Source organism: Panulirus ornatus, chromosome 62 (assembly GCF_036320965.1).
Source record: "Panulirus ornatus isolate Po-2019 chromosome 62, ASM3632096v1, whole genome shotgun sequence".
Taxonomy (NCBI): domain Eukaryota; kingdom Metazoa; phylum Arthropoda; class Malacostraca; order Decapoda; family Palinuridae; genus Panulirus; species Panulirus ornatus.
The window spans coordinates 5,938,407-5,958,847 of record NC_092285.1 but is presented as its reverse complement, the minus strand read 5'-3'; the positions used below and the strand labels follow the sequence as shown (position 1 = coordinate 5,958,847).

The window sequence follows — 20,441 nt, the reverse complement described above, 5'->3', positions numbered from 1 at the left end:
ATACATTACTGGTTGTCTGGTACAACATACAGGTGGCACCGTCACTGTAGACGTCAGTCATCATACATTACTGGTTGTCTGGTACAACATACAGGTGGCTCCGTCACTGTAGACGTCAGTCATCATACATTACTGGTTGTCTGGTACAACATACAGGTGGCTCCGTCACTGTAGACGTCAGTCATCATACATTACTGGTTGTCTGGTACAACATACAGGTGGCACCGTCACTGTAGACGTCAGTCATCATACATTACTGGTTGTCTGGTACAACATACAGGTGGCTCCGTCACTGTAGACGACAGTCACCATACATTACTGGTTGTTCTCATGATAATGAAATTAATGAAGCAATGGAAGAGACTGCTATAATGTGCACTGAGGTAAAGCAAGGAATTAGTAATGGAGGGAATTTTTATGGAGGATTGGTAAACATGAGAGCTTGAGTGACATCTGGAGGGAAGTAAATAAAATACGAGATGTTAGAAGCAAGATGTTGGAACCAACGCTGTTCCACAAGCCAGGCTCAGTCAACTTATTCATTAATGAGTTGACGCGGCCAGTTTTGCAGAGTTACCACCTGTATAGTGCAGGGATCATGACAAAGTAAAATTAGGTTTAGGAGGGAACTAGTACTAAGTTAGTGTACGCTGGAGGATGATGATACATGTGAGCCAATAACGAGAGGCGAATTATTGTATGCGATCAAGAAGGGGAAATCTACTGCATCAGGGGAGGATGGAGTAACATATGAGATTATTAACTGTATAGCTTGCATTAGGGAGGGAGGGAACCCTTCCTGACTTACTGAGTATGTTATACAATAAAGGTTGTATTCCACTCGTGTATTGAAAAGCAGTAATCACACCAATAGCTAAATGTAATGGAGATAGTCGACCAGTATCCTTAAACTCCTGTTTTAGCAAAATGATGAAGAGAATGATATTGAACAAGTTGTTGCTATTGAACAAGTTATTGTGTAAAGATGAAAATATTTTATCGTCCAATCTACATGGGTTTATAGGAGGGAGAAGCACCGTTGATTGTGTCATGAAGAGTTTGAGTAATGGCGAGGCTACATGTAGACCATTTGTCGATTTAAAAAGAGGCATTTGGCAGAGCAAATAAAGAAGTTTTACTTGAAGAACTTATTAACTTTATATGTTTCCGTGAAGTTGCTGAAATGGATTGACGATTATTTAAGTAACAGAAAGGCTGAAGTTTGGTTTCAGAAGAGACATGGAGTTGGGAACTCCACAGGGAGGTGTTCTTAGCCCTGTTCTTTTTGATCTACTGATGAACATAACAGCTCGACCTGAGTGATACTCAGGTCATAATATATGCTGATGATATCCTATTACAATGAGAAAACTAAGTATAAGGTTAAGAATTTGGAACATAGGGATTTTAATTGAAACTTTAAACAAAGTATTAATGGTTCCTGCATTAAATAACCTCTAGGTCAAAAGGTTATTCAGATGTCAAATAAGGTCAGCTACTTCCAAAGCCCTACGAGTTTATTAAATAGATTTTAACCACAAACTTGAAGCATAACATATGTAGGTCATGTACTACGTACATGGTTCTGGTGTCATGGGTCAAAAATAGGCCAAAAGGTTAAAAACATTTTTCGCTCCAAACAGCATGAAATAAAATGTTTTTTGTTATCTTTTGAAGTTTCAAGTTTGCTGACACTTTATTGAAAGCTATCAGCTGGCTATGTGCGTGTGTTCGGAAATAACCAATATAGACCCCGTTGCTCACCATTGTGAGACGAAGGGTATTAGGGTACTTAGTATTTCGAATAGTTGATTCATATTATACAGTCCCATAGCCTAGCGGTTAGCATGCCTGTCTCTTGCACAGGGGTCCCGGGTTCGATCCTGGCTGTTGGAGGTTTGTACGAGATATATATATATATATATATCTTTTTCTATCAAACTATTCGCCATTTCCCGCATTAACAAGGTAGCGTTAAGAACAGAGGACTGGGACTCTGAGGGAATATCCTCACCTGGCCCCCTTCTCTGTTTCTTCTTTTGGAAAATTGAAATAAAAAACTGACCAAGCTCTGAGGGATGGGTGAATTGCTAGGTTGACTGTGGACCGACGCCACGGAAGGAAATAAATCAAAACACACACAACTCAAACATGGAGGAAGAAGTTTTGCCTTTATTTCCAAAACACATTCAAAGGTTCACAGTATAAAAAAAAAAACAGTTACTGATGGAAAGAATAACATACATCCAAGGGCATGAAATATAAACATTATTCTCAAGTAAATCTTGATAATCAAATGCAAAGAAATGCATCCGTACCAAATATCACATTTACTCCATCCATCACCAGATGACAAGTGTTTATAAAAACCAGTTCATGATTTACCTTAGTTCTTCCATTCGTTGCTTCCTGATCACTGATCACCTCAGTTGAGCTAATATATGAAAATATAAATACATATCACACAAAAAACACGATAACCATTCTAAAAAAGTGGAAGGATCTGACACAGTTGTCTTATGAATACATTAAACATAATGTAATTTTGTTCGGAGATTCATTGTCAATATATATATATATATATATATATATATATATATATATATATATATATTTTTTTTTTTTTTTTTTTTTCCAAAAGAAGGAACAGAGAAGGGGGCCAGGTGAGGGTATTCCCTCAAAGGCCCAGTCCTCTGTTCTTAACGCTACCTCGCTATCGCGGGAAATGGCGAATAGTATGAAAAAAAAAAATATATATATATATATATATATTCATTATCATTATACTTTGTCGCTGTCTCCCGCGTTAGCGAGGTAGCGGAAGGAAACAGACGAAAGAATGGCCCAACCCACCCACATACACAGTTACATATATATACACGTCCACACACGCACATATACATACCTATACATTTCAACGTATACTTACATATACATACACAGACATATACATATATACACATGTACATAATTCATACTGTCTGCCTTTTATTCATTCCCATCGCCACCTCGCCACACATGAAATGACAACCCCCTCTCCCCGCATGCGCGCGAGGTACCGCTAGGAAAAGACAACAAACGCCTCATTCGTTCACACTCAGTCTCTAGCTGTCATGTATAATGCCCTGATTCACTCCATTGACAGCACGTCGACTCCGATATACCACATCGTTCCAATTCACTCTATTCCTTGGACGCCTTTCACCCTCCTGCATGTTCAGGCCCCGATCGCTCAAAATCTTGGTCTCCCACTTCTCGCTCCCTTCACCTCTGACACATATATCTTCTTTGTCACTCTTTCCTCACTCATATATATATATATATATATATATATATATATATATATATATATATATATATATATATATATATATATATTCTTTTTTTTTGCATTATTATTATACTTTGTCGCTGTCTCCCGCGTTAGCGAGGTAGCGCCAGGAAACAGACGAAGAAGCATTGGCCCATCCACCCACTCATACACACACACACACACACACACACACACACACACACACATATATATATATGTGTGTGTGTATGTGTGTATATATATATATATATATATATATATATATATATATATATATATATATATATATATATATATATATATATATATATATATATATATAAAGAAGGAATTAAGCAGGGAGTGCTCATCCTCCTCTAAGGCTTAGATTGGGATGTCTAAATGTGTGTGGATATAACCAAGATGAGAAAAAAGGAGAGATAGGTAGTATGTTTGAGGAGAGGAACCTGGATGTTTTGGCTCTGAGTGAAACGAAGCTCAAGGGTAAAGGGGAAGAATGGTTTGGAAAAGTCTTGGGAGTAAAGTCAGGGGTTGGTGAGTAGGAGTTGTGGGAGTATGTGATAGAGTGTAAGAAAGTAAGCTCTAGATTGATGTGGGTACAACTGAAAGTGGATGGAGAGAGATGGGTGATTATTGGTGCCTATGCATCTGGGCATGAGAAGAAAGATCATGAGAGGCAAGTGTTTTGGGAGCAGCTGAGTGAGTGTGTTAGCAGCTCTGGTACACGGGACCAGGTATTAGTTATGGGTGATCTAAATGCAAGGGTGAGTAATGTGGCAGTTGAGGGTATTGCTGGTGTACATGGGGTGTTCAGTGTTGTAAATGGAAATGGTGAAGAGCTTGAGGATCTGTGTGCTGAAAAAAGACTAGTGATTGGGAATACCTGGTTTAAAAAGAGAGATATACATAAATATACGTGTGTGAATAGGAGAGATGGTCAAAGGGCATTATTATATTACATGTTAATTGATAGGCGTGTAAAAGAGAGACTTTTAAATGTTAATATTCTGTGAGGGGCAGCTGGTAGGATGTCTCATCACTGCCTTGTGGAGGAGAGCATAAAGATTTGTAGAGGTTTCCAAAAAAGGAGAGAAAATGTTGGGGAAAAGAAAGTGTAGAGCTAGGAAAGGAGACGTGTGTGAGGAAGTACCAGGAGAGATTGAGAGTAGAATGGCAAAAGGTAAGAGCAAATGACGTGAGGGGAGTGGGTGAGGAATCGGATGTATTTAGAGAAGCAGTGATGGCATGTGCAAAAGATGAATGTGCCATGAGAAAGGTGGGAGCTGGGCAGATTATAAAGGGTAGTGAGTGGCGGAATGAAGAACTGAAGTTGTTAGTGAAAGAGAAAAGAGAGAAGCTTCGATGATACTTACAAGGAAGGAGTGAAAGTGACTGGGAGATGTATAAAAAAAAAAGCGGCAGGTCAAGAGGAAGGTGCAAGGGTTGAAAAAGAGGGCGAATGAGAGTTGGGGTTAGAGTATCATTAAACTTTAGGGAGAATAAAAAGATGTTTGGGAAGGACAATGGGTAGTGATAGCAGGTGGTGATCAAGTGAAGAAATGGAGTGAGTATTTTGAAGGTCTGTTGAATGTGTTTGATGATAGTGTGGAAGTTGAAGGGTGTTTAAGTCAGGTTGGTGTACGAAGTGAGAGGATCAGGGAGAATGGTCTAGTTAAGAAAGACTTAGTGAAAGCTTTCCGGAAGATGAAATCCTGCAAGGCGGCGGGTATGGATGGTATTGCAGTTGAATTTAATAAGAAAGGGAGCGTTGTGTTGTTGATTGGTTCGTAAGGATATTCACCGTTTGTATGGATTATGGTAAAGTGCCTGAGGATTGGCGGAATGCGTGCATAGTGCCATTGTACAAAGACAAAGGGAATAAAAGTGAGTGTTCAAACTTCAGAGGTATAAGTTTAAGTATTCCTGGGAAATTGTATAGGAGGGTATTGACTGAGAGGGTGAAGGCATGTACAGAGTATCAGATTGGGGAAGAGCAATGTGGTTTCAGAAGTGGTAGAGGATGTCTGGATCAAGAGCTTGCTTTGAAGAATGTATGTGAGAAATACTTAGAAAAAAAGATGAATTTGTATGTAGCATTTATGGATCTAGAGAAGGCATATGATAGAATTGACAGAGATGCTCTGTGGAAGGTATTAAGAATATATGGTGTGGGAGGTAAGATGCTAGAAGCAGTGAAAGGTTTTATCAAGGATGTAAGGCATGTGTGCGAGTAGGAAGAGAGGAAAGTGATTGGTTCCCAAAGAAGGTCGGTTTGCGGACAGGGGTGCGTGATGTCCCCGTGGTTGTTTAATTTGTTTATGGATGGGGTGTTTAGAGGCAAATGCAAGAGTTTTGGAGAGAGGGACGAGTATGCAGTCTGTTGTGGATGAGAGGGCATGAGAAGTGAGTCAGTTGTTCGCTGATGATACAGCACTGGTTGCTGATTCGAGCGAGTAAGAAGTGAAAGGGTAAGAGAGGCGTGTGTTAATAAAAAGAGTGTGGTTGGGAGAGCAGATGAGGGTGTATTGAAATGGTTTGGTCACATGGAGAGAATGAGTAAGGAAAGATTGACAGAGAGGATATATGTGTCAGAGGTGGAGGGAACGAGAAGTGGGGGACCAAATTGGAGATGGAAGGATGGAGTGAAAAAGGTTTTGAGCGATTGGGACCTAAACATGCAGAAGGTGAAAGGTGTGCAAGGAATAGAGTGAATTGGAATGATGTGGTATATCGGGGTCGACGTGCTGTCAATGGATTGAACCAGGGCATGTGAAGCATCTGGGGTAAACCATGGGGCCTGGATGTGGAAAGGGAGCAAGTATGAATATGTACATGTGTATATATGTATATGTCTGTGCATGTATATGTATGTATACGTTGAAATTTAAAGGTGTGTATATGTACATGTTTGGACGTTCTGTATATATATGTGTATGTGGGTGGGTTAGGTCATTCTTTCGTCTGTTTCCTTGCGCTACCTCGCTAACGTGGGAGACAGCGACAAAGTATAATAAATAAATAATATATATATATATCCTAACCTGAACCATGTGGTTGAGGGGAATGAACAACAGGGTTGACTTTGGTTCGAGTGCCGGGACTGGAACCTATGCGTTCGACCCCTGGTGTCCCGTGATTGCTTCACAGTCAGCATCGCTAACCGTTACACTACGGAGGTCTATATCCATATATACAACAGGTCAACATCAAAAGGTCCACATTCTTCAACTATACTCTCACTGTCGCTTCCATGGGCCTTTATAGACAGCTGAGGGAGAATCGTTCATCCCTCCGTCCGTCTTGCAGATCACAGAGTTTACATCGTTACTGATTTTCTTTCCCTCGGGACGCACTTGGATATTTGCTGGAAGGAGACATCGCCCCGTCAAGCTGACGTTCAACGTGGCGGAAAGTGTGACAGTATATGACCACCCTTGCAGGGTGAGTCTTGATTGGGCGTCGACAGGAGAAAACAGCTTCTCTCCTGTATGAATTTTCAGGTGCTGCACCAAGCAGCAACCTCTGGCAAGCCTTTCGTCCATGTGAACACAAGAATGTCTTTGGGTGCCGTGAATATCCGTGTAGCCTCTCACCTGTGTGAATGTGATCAGATCAGAAGGTTCTCTAGTATAGTATGACGAAGCGAGGGCTTCATTAACCATGAAGAGATCATCAGGTGACGTGAATATCCGTATAGCTTCTCACTTGTGTGAATGTACTCAAGTCTCCCCTCTGAAGAAGGGTTCTGAGCTCTGTTGAACAGTCACATTGCTCCTTCCTTGAATGAACATTCCTCTAGGAGAAGAGTGTACTTTATGAATGTTCAGACAACTCACTAAACATTTTAAGAAATACCTCTCTTGATGTAACGTACATTCATTATGGCATTACTGATGTATGGATAATCCTGTGCCTTTCTAAAGTAATCTTCTGCGAGAAGGATTTTTGGCATTGGGAACATTTATATGGCTTCTCTCCGGTATGAACATTCATATGCCGCACTAAGAGACTCCTCTTGGTAAAAGTCTTATGGCAGCCCTGCACACTCATATGGCCTCTCACCTGTATGAAGAGTTATGTGATTCATCAAACTACTCCTGTGGGAAAAGGCTTTTTGACAATGTGAACATTCAAATGGCTTGTCCCCTGTGTGAAGAGTCATGTGTTCCACCAAATAACTCTTCTGTGAGAAGGATTTTTGGCAATGGGAACATTCATACGCCTTTATACCTGAATGAACAGTCATATGCCGCATTAAATTACTCCACTGGGAGAAGTTTTTTTGACATTCTGAACATTCATATGGTTTTTCTCCTGTGTGAATGGTCATGTGTGTCACCAAGTTACTCTTCTGTGAGAAAGACTTTTGACAGTAAGAACATTCGTATGGCTTCTCGCCCGTATGAATAGTCATGTGTTTCACCAAAGTACTCCTTTGGGAGAAGGTCTTTTGGCAGTGCGAACATTCAAATGGCTTCTCCTCTTTATGAATATTCATGTGTTCCATTAAATAATACCTGCGTGAGAAGGACTTGAGACAATGTGAACACTCATAAGGCTTCTCACCTGTATGAACCGTCATGTGCTTCACTAAACTACTCCTGTGGGAGAAGGTCTTTTGGCAATGTGAACACTCAAACAGCTTCTCTTCAGTGTGGATATTCATGTGCCTCGCTAGATAGCTCCTCCGTGAAAAGGACTTTTGGCATTGAGAACATTTATATGGTTTTTCACCCGAGTGGACAGTCATGTGCTGCACTAAATTACTCCGCCGGGAGAAAGACACCTGGCACTCTGAACATTCATAGGGCCTTTCTCCCGTATGAAGAGCCATGTGGGTCACCAAATTGCTCTTCTGGGAGAAAGACCTTTGGCAGTGTGAACACTCATAGGGCTTCTCTCTCGTGTGAATGTTCATATGCTCCACCAAATGACTCTCCATCAAGAAGGTCTTACGGCAGTGAGGACATTTATAAAGTCTTGCTTCTGGATTATAACTCATGTGATTTAGTAAAGTACAAGTCTGGGAGAAGGTCTTCTCAATTCGTGAAGATATATATGGCTTTTCTCTAGTGTGTGTAACTCGTGAAGATATACATGGCTTTTCTCTAGTGTGTGTAGTCATATGGTGCACTACATCACCAGCCAGGGGGAAAACCTTCTGGCACTTTGAACATTCATATGACTTATTTCTTATGTGATCTTCAATGTGCCTTCCAAGACAAGGAAATTGGGTGAAGCTTTCCTGGCTCTGTGAACACTTGAAAGGCTTCTCACCTGTGTGTGTGATCATGTGACTTTTCATCATAAGATTACTTAACAGCGTCTACATACGAATCTTTTTCTCCCATGACGCAAATGACCTGGCTGTTATGTGTACTCAAAAACGTTCAACCTCCTGGACTCTGTCTAACCCTGGATTGGCTATGGTGAAGTGAAGCTGTCTGAATCCAGGTCAAAGACCAGATGAATTCGGATACCATCAAAGCTTGCCGGAGATGGATGCATTGCCTTTGAGATCAAGCCTACCCAGGTCACCTAGGACCATCATCTACCCAGGTCACCCAGGACCATCATCTATCCAGGTCACCCTGGACCATCAGCAGTGACAAGTATACTTCAAAACCCAGACCTGGCACAAACAAAAGCAGATGAAATCAGACTTTTCCTACCTCCTATATACAGTGGCTCATCACTCCCTCCATCCAATCACAAGCAGACAGTCGTCTCTGGTTTGTATCAACACCGGTTCATGTTCTGACTAGTCATACTTAAGCTTCAAGTCTACTTCTATGACTCAGGTTTTCTGCTATATTTCATGTCTTCTACTTTGCTTCAGGTCTTCTGCTAATGTCTTCTCTCAATATTGTCGACAGTAACGGACCCATACATTGAAGGGTTCATTCCAGCATTAAGGACTGAACCATCTCAGAAGAGTTTCTTAAAGTTTTCTTTAAGGGATAAGTATTTACATCCAAGATTCTCCTCTTTAGGACATTTGATGGAGTTATTTCTGGACGAGCTATGTCAAATAACCTATACACACTGACTGTAATATTTCAACCTTGTTATTAAGATATAATAATGTATATTCGTCTCCATTAAGTCCTCCATGTTCCTTTGCTTTCTATAAGTTCCAACTCATGTTGCTTAGCTCTCTACCTCGTCACTGATGCGTCACCCGTGTGCCAGCGTCACCCGTGTGCCAGCGTCACCCGTGTGCCAGCGTCACATTACTGTTGTTACTGATGCTGTCCACGCTGCCTCATATACGCTCACCGTTGCTAGTTCTTCAGCTGAGTCTACTGTTGTTGCTGTTGGGTCTACTGTTGTTACTGGATGGTCTCCTGTTGTCACAGCTGCGTCTACTGTTGTTACAGCTGCGTCTACTGTTGTTACTGGATGGTCTCCTGTTGTCACAGCTGCGTCTACTGTTGTTACAGCTGCGTCTACTGTTGTTACTGGATGGTCTCCTGTTGTCACAGCTGCGTCTACTGTTGTTACAGCTGCGTCTACTGTTGTTACAGCTGCGTCTACTGTTGTTATAGTTCCAAATCTTAATTAATTTTGTACTTGTGTGTTCCTGTAAGGCTCATCTCGCGTCTGCGATAGCTATCATTTTCGTTCTTGTGGTCGCCTCACTAACAGGAAGACCTTGAGACGCACATTATCTTCTTGCCAGGTAAGCCAGGAACTGTCAATGATAAAAGATGTGAAGATTAACATCAGTATGTTAAAGATAACGTATCAAAGGTCTGCCGGTAGGTCAAGACAAGACTTTCATACGAAATGCCTATGATGTACCAAGATAAGCCCAAACACCAGAGAAAGCTAAGGACAGATAAAGGTCTGATGTCCAGGTTATGGACAGATCCTACACTCAGTTGAGCTGCAAGCAAGTCTTTCAGAATCCGTCTTCACCCAGCATGTGAGACGGGGCGAGTGTACCTTTATGATTCTTCAAAGGTGCGCCTCTTCCTTGTGTGTGTACTTTCCTCTTTGTCCTGGAAGCATATGATGCCTTGGTTCAACCCATCTCTGAAGAGGGGAGAACCTTCTTAACATCTTCAGTAATGACGTCGAGGTTAAGTATGGATTATACCCCGAGCAGTACATGAGCAGTGGGACAGCAGCCCTGAGGGACACCAATATCTATGTGATATAGAGTGAAAGGTCACTTCATTAACCCCAGGGGCTGGAGAGGACACTATAGAGAATCGAGATCAAACGAAAAGCTAAAGAAGCTAAGTCAGGAAAGCTTTGTTTTCGTTTTATGTTGGCTGATACGACAGGGCAGCTAAGGCCCTAATCAAGGCCATCTTATATATATATATATATATATATATATATATATATATATATATATATATATATATATATATATATATAGTGGATACCACCAGATTAATGTAGAAAATATATACTGTACCTATAGCGATTATCCCTGGGGATAGGGGAGAAAGAATACTTCCTACGTATTCCCTGCATGTCGTAGAAGGCGACTAAAAGGGGAGGGAGCGGGGGGCTGGAAATCCTCCCCTCTTGTTTTTTTTTTTTAGTATTCCAAGAGAAGGAACAGAGAAGGGGGCCAGGTGAAGATATTCCCTCAGAGGCCCAGTCCTCTCTTCTTAACGCTACCTTGCTAATGCGGGAAATGGCGAATAGTTTGAAAGAAAAAAAAGATATATATATATATATATATATATATATAGAGAGAGAGAGAGAGAGAGAGAGAGAGAGAGAGAGAGAGAGAGAGAGAGAGAGAGAGAGAGAGAGAGAGAGAGAGAGAGAGAGAGAGACAGACAGACAGACAGAAAGACAGATAGATAGATAGATAGATAGAAAGATAGATAGATAGATAGACAGATAGATAGATAGATAGATAGATAGATAGATAGATAGACAGATAGATAGATAGATAGATAACCCCTAGCTTGAGCCAGGTACCCATTTATCCACCAACTCCTAAGGGTGGATGAATGGCTGGGTTGACTGCAGACCAGGATTGGAACCTATGCGATCGACCCTGAGCGACCTGTGAGTGCATCACAAACAGGAACCCTAAGCACTACGCCGCTCTGTCACATACTCAGATGTTGAAACCCATGACGAAAGAATTGCCTTGAATCTCTAAGAGAGAGGATCAGAGGCGCTTCACATGGAAGAAAAGATCAGCAATAGACCTCGCATGGCAGGAGCCGTATAGACGATCCTACAAGAAGGGAATTCAGTTCCAACTGAATGATTTGAATGAGACTTTCCAAGTGAGAAAATAATAAGGATGTTAATTGGAAAGAGTTTAGAACCCCTTTTACAGAGATGTCATGGCTTTCATAATCTCTATAGTATTTGACAGAGCACTGCTCGAGGCTTCTCTGACTTAAAGCTTCTTATCTTTAGCCTTTCATTTCATCTTGGTGATCTAAAGTATTGTGTCCTCTTCATCCTGCGATGTTGATGGAGTAGAAAAAAAAGTCTTCTTCTATGCTACTGCTTATCTAATGTTGAGGATATGATCCGTACATAACGTGGAAATCATCGCTGGGGACATTTAGAATGGTCCCCTCTTTCAGAGATGGTTTGAACCATAGCATTATACGCTTCCAGGACTAAGAGGAGATACACAAGGATGAGACGGAGCTTGATGATTCAACGAGAGGTATCTCGCCACTGCCCATATGCTCATGGCTGATTGGAGACGAATTCTGAAAGATGTGCCGTAGACAACTCAAGGGTGGGCCGTTTTGATAACTGTTTCTTTCCCTACTCTTAGAAATGAATTAATAAATAAACAAATGAATAGAACTAAATTTCCAGATATTAAGAGTCTGCAAAGTGCTTGGAAGATGTTGAGACATAAGTTGAACAAGACTGCTGAGCTTGTAGGAGCACTAGAAGACGAAATGAAACATAAGATCATATATACGATATCAAGAAGTTTAAGAAAATCATAATGTGAGTGACGATTCATTTAATAAGAGTGATGAGTTTGTGATGAATCCAAATGAAATCAGTGCAAAGTGAAAAGATTATCTTCAAATTTCAATAAATTTAACGCAGGAAGCAATGAGGGGCTTTTATCGAAAAAGTAAGGCGTGTGTGCGAGTAGGAAGGGAGGAGGCTGAGTGGATCCAGGGGAAGTTGGGTGCGTCAAGGGTGGTGAGGGAGTTGAATATGATGCCCTTGGAAAGAGTGTTGGGTCTACAGTATACTGTGGGTGGTGCGGTCCTGAAAGATGAGTTATTTATTACTCCGGATGACACGTCTATCGTCTCTGACTTGTGTGATATACTGCAGAAGTTGAGTGTCCGAGTTCAAGTGTTTGTGAAGGGAGAAGGTTGAGAGTGAATAAAAGATTATGAGGCGCTTACGGGGAGGAGACACAGATTGGTTTGAGTCAGTTTGAGCAGAGAGAGCTGGCTGCTTGTGTGCCCACACCACAAGCTAGACCACTCAATACTCAGCAAGCTGCTGCGTCACATGATTACCGACTGCGTGGCCATTGGCAATTCCAATGTGGGCCGTTTTGATAAATATATCTTTCCCTACATCTCGAAGCTCTGGAACTCCGTAACTTCTCATGTCTTTCCCAACAACTATGACCTGGCAAGTTTTAAAAGACGTTTTTTACTTCCTCAAAAATTCGTAAACACTTTACCTTGTCTCTTCTTTCTCCTTTTCATAATTCTCTCTATATTTCAATTAAGGTCCGGAACTGATGTGGACTTTTGTACGTGACTGGAGCCTCCAATCTAACCTAACGTGAAGGAATTGCAATGTTTTAGTTACATGAGAGTGAACACGGCAGTAGCTGGAATCATCGGGGCTGAGGTGAATCATAGGGTGGGTGAGGGGAGGCAAGGATACTGGATGATTTGAGAAGTGTGTAGGATGAGAGGTGAAGGTAAAGGTGGATATCTTTTGCAGTACAGTAGTGACAAAGGTAATGTATGGTTACGAGCCACGCGCCCCTAAAGACATCAAGAACCGAAGAGCGTGTACGGGTTGGAAATGAAATACCTGAGAACATCATGGCATGAGGAGGATTAATCATGTTGGGAAATGATGATGTAAGAGAGAAGTGTGGTAGTATACTGAGTGTTACTGAGAGAAGTGAAAAGATTTTTCTTTTTTTTTCCGATGGTTTCGTCATTTGGAGAGGATGAGTGAAGAGAGGCTGCCAAAGACACAGAAGGATGAAGTATAGTAGGATCTGAGCTACTAGGGCCTGAACATAAGGAGGGTGAGAGGCGTGCTTAGGATAGTGAGCATTAGAGCGATGTGACGTGCAATCAGTGGGCTGAACCAGGAAATATGGTCTTCTAAAAGAGTGGATCTGGGCGTCTATCGGGCCTGTCTTTGTCTGTTCCTGGCGCTACCTCGGGAAACGGAGAACAAGTATGAGGGACAAAGCAAGAAGACTCAGCCAAGGACGAACTTAAGGACAGACTAAAACACTTTACTTCCTCCAGTTTTTCTCCATTCAAACTTACCTCCCAATTGACTTGACCCTCAACCCTACTGTACCTAATAACCTTGCTCTTATTCACATTTACTCTTAACTTTCTTCTTTCACACACTTTACCAAACTCAGTCACCACCTTCTGCAGTTTCTCACATGAATCAGCCACCAGCGCTGTATCATCAGCGAACAACAACTGACTCACTTCCCAAGCTCTCACATCCACAACAGACTTCATTCTTGCCCCTCTTTCCAAAACTCTTGCATTCACCTCCCTAACAACCCCACCCATAAACAAATTAAACAACCATGGAGACATCACACACCCCTGCCGCAAACCTACATTCACTGAGAACCAATCACTTTCCTCTCTTCCTACACGTACACACACACACACACACACACACACACACACACACACATATATATATATATATATATATATATATATATATATATATATATATATATATATATATATATATATATATAAACATCTTTTTTTATTTTGCTTTGTCGCTGTCTCCCGCGTTTGCGAGGTAGCGCAAGGAAACAGACGAAAGAAATGGCCCAACCCACCCCCATACGCATGTATATACATACACGTCCACACACGCAAATATACATACCCATACATCTCACTGTACACACATATATATATATATACACACACAGACACATACATATATACACATGCACACAATTCACACTGTCTGCCTTTATTCATTCCCATCGCCACCTCGCCACACATGGAATAACATCCCCCTCCCCCTCATGTGTGTGAGGTAGCGCTAGGAAAAGACAACAAAAGCCCCATTCGTTCACACTCAGTCTCTAGCTGTCATGCAATAATGCCCGAAACCACAGCTCCCTTTCCACATCCAGGCCCCACACAACTTTCCATGGTTTACCCCAGACGCTTCACATGCCCTGATTCAATCCACTGACAGCACGTCGACCCCGGTATACCACATCGATCCAATTCACTCTATTCCTTGCCCGCCTTTCACTCTCCTGCATGTTCAGGCCCCGATCACTCAAAATCTTTTTCACTCCATCTTTCCACCTCCAATTTGGTCTCCCACTTCTCCTCGTTCCCTCCACCTCCGACACATATATCCTCTTGGTCAATCTTTCCTCACTCATTCTCTCCATGTGCCCAAACCATTTCAAAACACCCTCTTCTGCTCTCTCAACCACGCTCTCTTTATTCCACACATCTCTCTTACCCTTACATTACTTACTCGATCAAACCACCTCACACCACACATTGTCCTCAAACATCTCATTTCCAGCACATACACCCTCCTGCGCACAACTCTATCCATAGGCCACGCCTCGCAACCATACAACATTGTTGGAACCACTATTCCTTCAAACATAGCCATTCTTGCTTTCGGATATATATATATATATATATATATATATATATATATATATATATATATATATATATATTGCATGAGGTCACAGTGGTGCACGTGATCTACTATATGCATAAAACCACTAGGAAAATGAAACATACGTTTCCAAGTGCATTTTCGTGTAATGATCACATCATCAGGAAAGGTACAAGAATGAGACAGAAGACGAACACTCAGGTGATATACAAGGAAGAGACGTAGCTAAGATGTCATTGGTAAACAAGCGTTACCAGATGGTGGTGTTCGGGTCTGTGGTGTTCGGGTCTGGCATCATGCCTGTCAGATTTTTAATGTGTATACAAATACGGTAACAATTTAAAAATTTTGCCTTCAACAAAACTATCCAGATCTTCACTAATATCAATGTCACAATTCTTTGCGTATTTAATAATAGAAGATTCAATATCTCACGTGGTAATGGAGTTACAGTTAATAATTGCATCGGCGTAAACTCTAGCCAATACAATGGTCATAACTTCTTACCATAATTAAACAAAGCATTCGATTCTTGTTAGTTAAGTCTAATATAAAGATCCTTACCATTTTGCCCAACATAAAATATTACAATTTTTACAAGGTATTCCGTAAATACAAACATTTTTTTTTTTCTGTTTTTGATTACGATATTCTTTATGTTGTAGTCTAGTTACTGCTGAAGGCTACATTTACATTAAAGGGTTTAAGCAACCAGGGAAGTAATGTAAAATTATCTCTAAAAGAGTGAACTAAAAACTGTAAAGTTATTTCTAAGCCAACTTCAGGGATTTATTAATGAAAGATCTAGATTACTCTAGCATGGATTCAATAGAATATATCTTCTCAAACACATCATCAATAAATTCCGGACTGCAAATACGTAATGCCCTAAGGAACATTGATTGTAATGATGACAACTAAACTCTGTCATGTTGAGCAAAGTAATAATGAATATATGAACAAACATTGGTGAGCTTTCTGTATAAGCTAAACTTATAATATACTTCTATCCCTATGGATCATGCAATCTAAAAATGGTAACATACAATAATTTTCCACTTCTACAGTATAGTTGATTATAGAGGGTACTAAAGTGTTAAGTAAAAGAAGAAATGTTTATAGATGTGTAAATTACAATCAGTAATCATTCAAAAATATTTAGATATGTTGATGATGTTTGGTCTTTATGGCCATCTTTAATTAATTAAATAACATTCATCTCGCCATCATGTTTAAGACTGAATGTGAAAAAAGAAGATAATTTGCCCTTTCTTGATGTGTTGATAACTAAGGAATCTGATCAGTTGTCCTTCAGGATTTACAGGAAGCTTACCAACTCAGAGATATATTGATCATTCTTGAGTGCATGATTCTTCTGTGAAAATGTCTGAATCATTACTTGCACAGGTGCAAGTTCTGAGGCACATTCTTTCAGTACACGGGGTGGATGCCATCAGGACCATAAGCCTTGCTTGTGTCCAGAGAAAGAAGCGCTTTATGGACAGTCCGAAAAGAGATTATGGGGAGGGGTATAGGATTAGCAAGAGGAGCATCAGGGGGTGAAGGAATGTTAGAGTTATCCAACACTGACATAGAAGATATATGTGCCAGAAGTGGAGGGAACAGGGAGAACGGAAAGACCAAACTGATGATAGTAGGATGGAGTGAAACAAATTTTGTGATCGGAGCCTAAACAAGCGGGAGGGTGGAAGGCGCGCACGGGATAGAATGAATTAGAACAAGGTGGCATATGGGGATCAACGTGCTGTCAATGGACTGAACCAAGCCATGTAAAGCGTCCGGAGTAAACCACGACGGAAATGAATTAATGGGAACGGCTGAAATCACTGAGACTACTCCCATGGAAGACTGTAAAATACCACTTGCAAAAGGTGCGATTATACAACTAAAGAGAACAGCTTCAACACCCCGTGGGCCGAGGACACGTTGCCTACCAACATTAGAAACATCACTAAGATTATTAAGAGTACTCAGGACATGTATTCATTTAACACAGTGTACCAGGCTAACTAGGCTTCTCAAACTATATGGGCCTGAAGGCTACATTCTTCTAACAAATTGGATGACCAACGATACCCAGTTTAGTAGCCTGGGCCCAGCCTGGGCTGTAGGGGCAGAAGGCTCCCACAATGACTTTACCATTTGTTCACCTGAGGGCTGAGGTATTGGGCGCGATGTGTGTGAGTACATGTGGAAAGAGAGGCCTCTGTGTGGGCAAAGACGGGTGTGTTTGATGAGACTGTAGCTTTGATGGTCAATGCTACACGACAACGTGTGATATGGGAAGGTTTGTTCGAACAAGAAATGATAAGATGAGAGATATGTAAGTGTCTTGGTAAGGAGAGAGCTGAAAAACGGTGTGCAGAATTGGTTTAGACATGAGGAGAGGATGAGTGAGGAGAGATTGATTAAAAGGGTCGACATGTCAGATATGGAGGGGACAAGGAAAAGAACATATATAAAATGGAAGGATTTGCAAGAAAGATGCACACAGTGATCGGTGCCTGAACATACGCGGCAGGATGTGAGGCATGCAAAGGGATAGAGTGATCTGGAGCAATGTGGTATACAGGGTACGACGCGCTGTCGATGAAGCTGAACTAGTACATACGAAGCTGTCACATTCAAACCACAGTAAGGTCTATGGGTCTTTGGCTTGTAAATAGGGGGTACAACTGGATATGAGCAAATATGGCCATTTCTTTCTTTTACTTTTCCAAAGAAGGAACAGAGAAGGGGGCCAAGTGAGGATTTTCTCTCTTAAGCTCAGTCCTCTGTTCTTAAGGCTATCTCGCTAACGCGGGAAATGGCGAATATGATATATATATATATATATATATATATATATATATATATATATATATATATATATATATATATATATATATATATATATAATGGCTTCATATCACTGTACTATTTTCATTCTGCATATGCCTTGGTCAAATTCTCTCAACCACTGAAACAACAAACGTTATGTTACCTTGCAAGGTCGTTAGTAAATTGCCTCATACTATCATTTTATACGTACATCCAGCCATTTCTGCACATGTTTGCTCTAAACTATTGTTTCAGTTCGATTCTGTTACTAAGCGACACTCTCCTCTTCTCTTGCCAGACCTGACGAATGCTACATTGTTGACACCGAGTTATTTCCTCCTCTAAGCCACAAATCTCGGTCCTCACCTGGTCATTCAGTAGTGCTGGAGTCCTTATGTGTCACTCGCAAACTAAGACAGTGAAAAAGCTGTACACACAATTCAAGGGGGTTAAAAGGGGGATTTTCTATAGCGTCACTGATGGACTCTGGCGTCTGGGATGGTAGTAACGGCCGCTGTCGCCAGAGGGAAGCATCTCTCGGGTGTAGATGGACAGTAACACAGAGTTGCCAGCCTAGCCCACTTGACGCTAGATCTAACGCTTAAATTTCTTATTTTGTGCCTTAGCGCGTTTTTTTCAGCTTTTTTTTTTTCTCTTCTTTTAGATCGAGCGTCAAACTTAGTGTTATTTCAATATATGAGGAAATTCAAACACTAATTAGAATGTTAACATGATGTAGGAAAGTTAAGCGAAACTTTATAAAATAGTAAACAAACACAAATTAGAATATTAATATGATTTAGGAAGTTTAAGCGAAACCTTATAAAATGATAAAGAAAACAATACAAATGTGGCACGTAAGTAATTTTCATTGAAATGAATACGTTCGAAATTTTTTTTTGAACAGGTTCAGTTTGGGTGTATTCGGCGGGCTCCCCCTCCTCAAGTGCCCAGTTCAGTTCAGGTTCAGTCTGAGTCTCGGTGGTGACCGAACTATCCGTAGTGTGTGCTGGCTATTACATTTAACGAACACCAATAATGAGTAACAAATATACTCATCATTTTAGAGCAGAATGGTTGAAAGATCCCAAATATGAAAAGTGGTAGAGAAAAGTAGATGAGGATGACTCAAAATGTCTTTGCAAGCACCACCATTGTCCATTGTCTACCAAACAGTGACAGTGAAAGACGCAGCAAAGCAGCTAAACACAAGAAAGCTGAAGAGTCATTCAGTACTCAAAAACAAACCACATTTCCGTTTGAAAAATTGAGTGATGACACACGGGGGAGACTGAAAGAAATGTATCTCTACACATTGGAGAACATTGTTCATTACGTGTTGTTGATCATCTTAATAAGCTGTGCAAATAAAGATATGCAGGCACTAAAAAATGCAAGGATTTCAAATTAAAAAGGTCGAAATGTTCTGCAGCTGTGTACAATGTGATTGCCCCACATTCTAACAGTGACGTGAAGGGTGATAGCGATAATCAGAAGTTTTGCCTCTTGATCGATGAAAGTAATGACATTACGGTAGAAACTATTGGATATTACGATCCGATTCTGTTGTGAAAGTCAGAAGAAGATTGTAGTGACTTTCTCGGACCTTGTTCAGCTGACTGACTGTGGTGCTCATGGCATATGTGATGCCATTAAGAGGTCTTTGACACATAATAGGTTGGAGTTACAAAACCTAATACAGTTGGCACCGACAATGCCTCTGTGATATCGTGTGTTAACAGTGGAGTGTGTTTGCTAAACTCAAGTTAGAAGTTCCTCATCTGATCCTGATGAAGTGTGTGTGTGTGTGTTCATTCTCTACAGCTGTCTGTGTCTCATGCTGCAGCACAGTGTCTTCCTAGGTACCTGGACTTTATGATCAGACACCTATAATTGGTTCTCCCACTCTGCCTTTCGTGAAGCAATGTACGATGAGATCTTTGATCAATGATGGTCGAGCGCCATTGAAATTAATACATCTAAGCCAGACTCGAAGGCTGTCAATTGAATCAGCAACTGTCATAATACTGCAGTAGTGGGTTGAAGTTAAGACACACTTTGAAATGGCAAGAAATGGTGAAAGGTGTTACACGGCTCAGATCCTCTGAGATGTTTTGTGACAAAAAAAGAAAAGAAAAAATCTGCCCTCCTAATATTCCTGAAGTACATTCTTAAGAGAAGTTCAATGTGTGAATGAGAAATTTGAAGCGGAGGTGCAAGATCCAACCAAACTGCTAAGTGACCTTATTTAACTTGATGATTCCATAAGTTCTAAGGTCCTCATCCCAGGCAGAAAATCAAAGGAGGGAGATTTAGTAGAGAACTACGTAGCCCCACATCCGTAGTTGGCGTACGAGTTTGAAAAGGAGATGGCACAATGTAACCTTCCTAATGAAAAGGATATTCGAGGAAGATGCAGACAGTA

The 20,441-nt window shown here is 40.9% G+C and overlaps 1 protein-coding gene across 1 annotated transcript; it reads right to left on the bottom strand.

Annotated features, from left to right (window-relative positions):
- Positions 1-2,157: 2,157 nt before the first annotated feature.
- Positions 2,158-18,541, bottom strand: LOC139745811 (uncharacterized). Its single transcript, XM_071656389.1, is given in 3 exon segments — positions 2,158-7,339; positions 7,341-10,007; positions 18,383-18,541. Coding segments are annotated over 2 exon segments (954 nt in total). The 5' UTR covers positions 8,148-10,007; positions 18,383-18,541; the 3' UTR covers positions 2,158-7,192.
- Between the last annotated feature and the right edge of the window lie 1,900 nt (positions 18,542-20,441).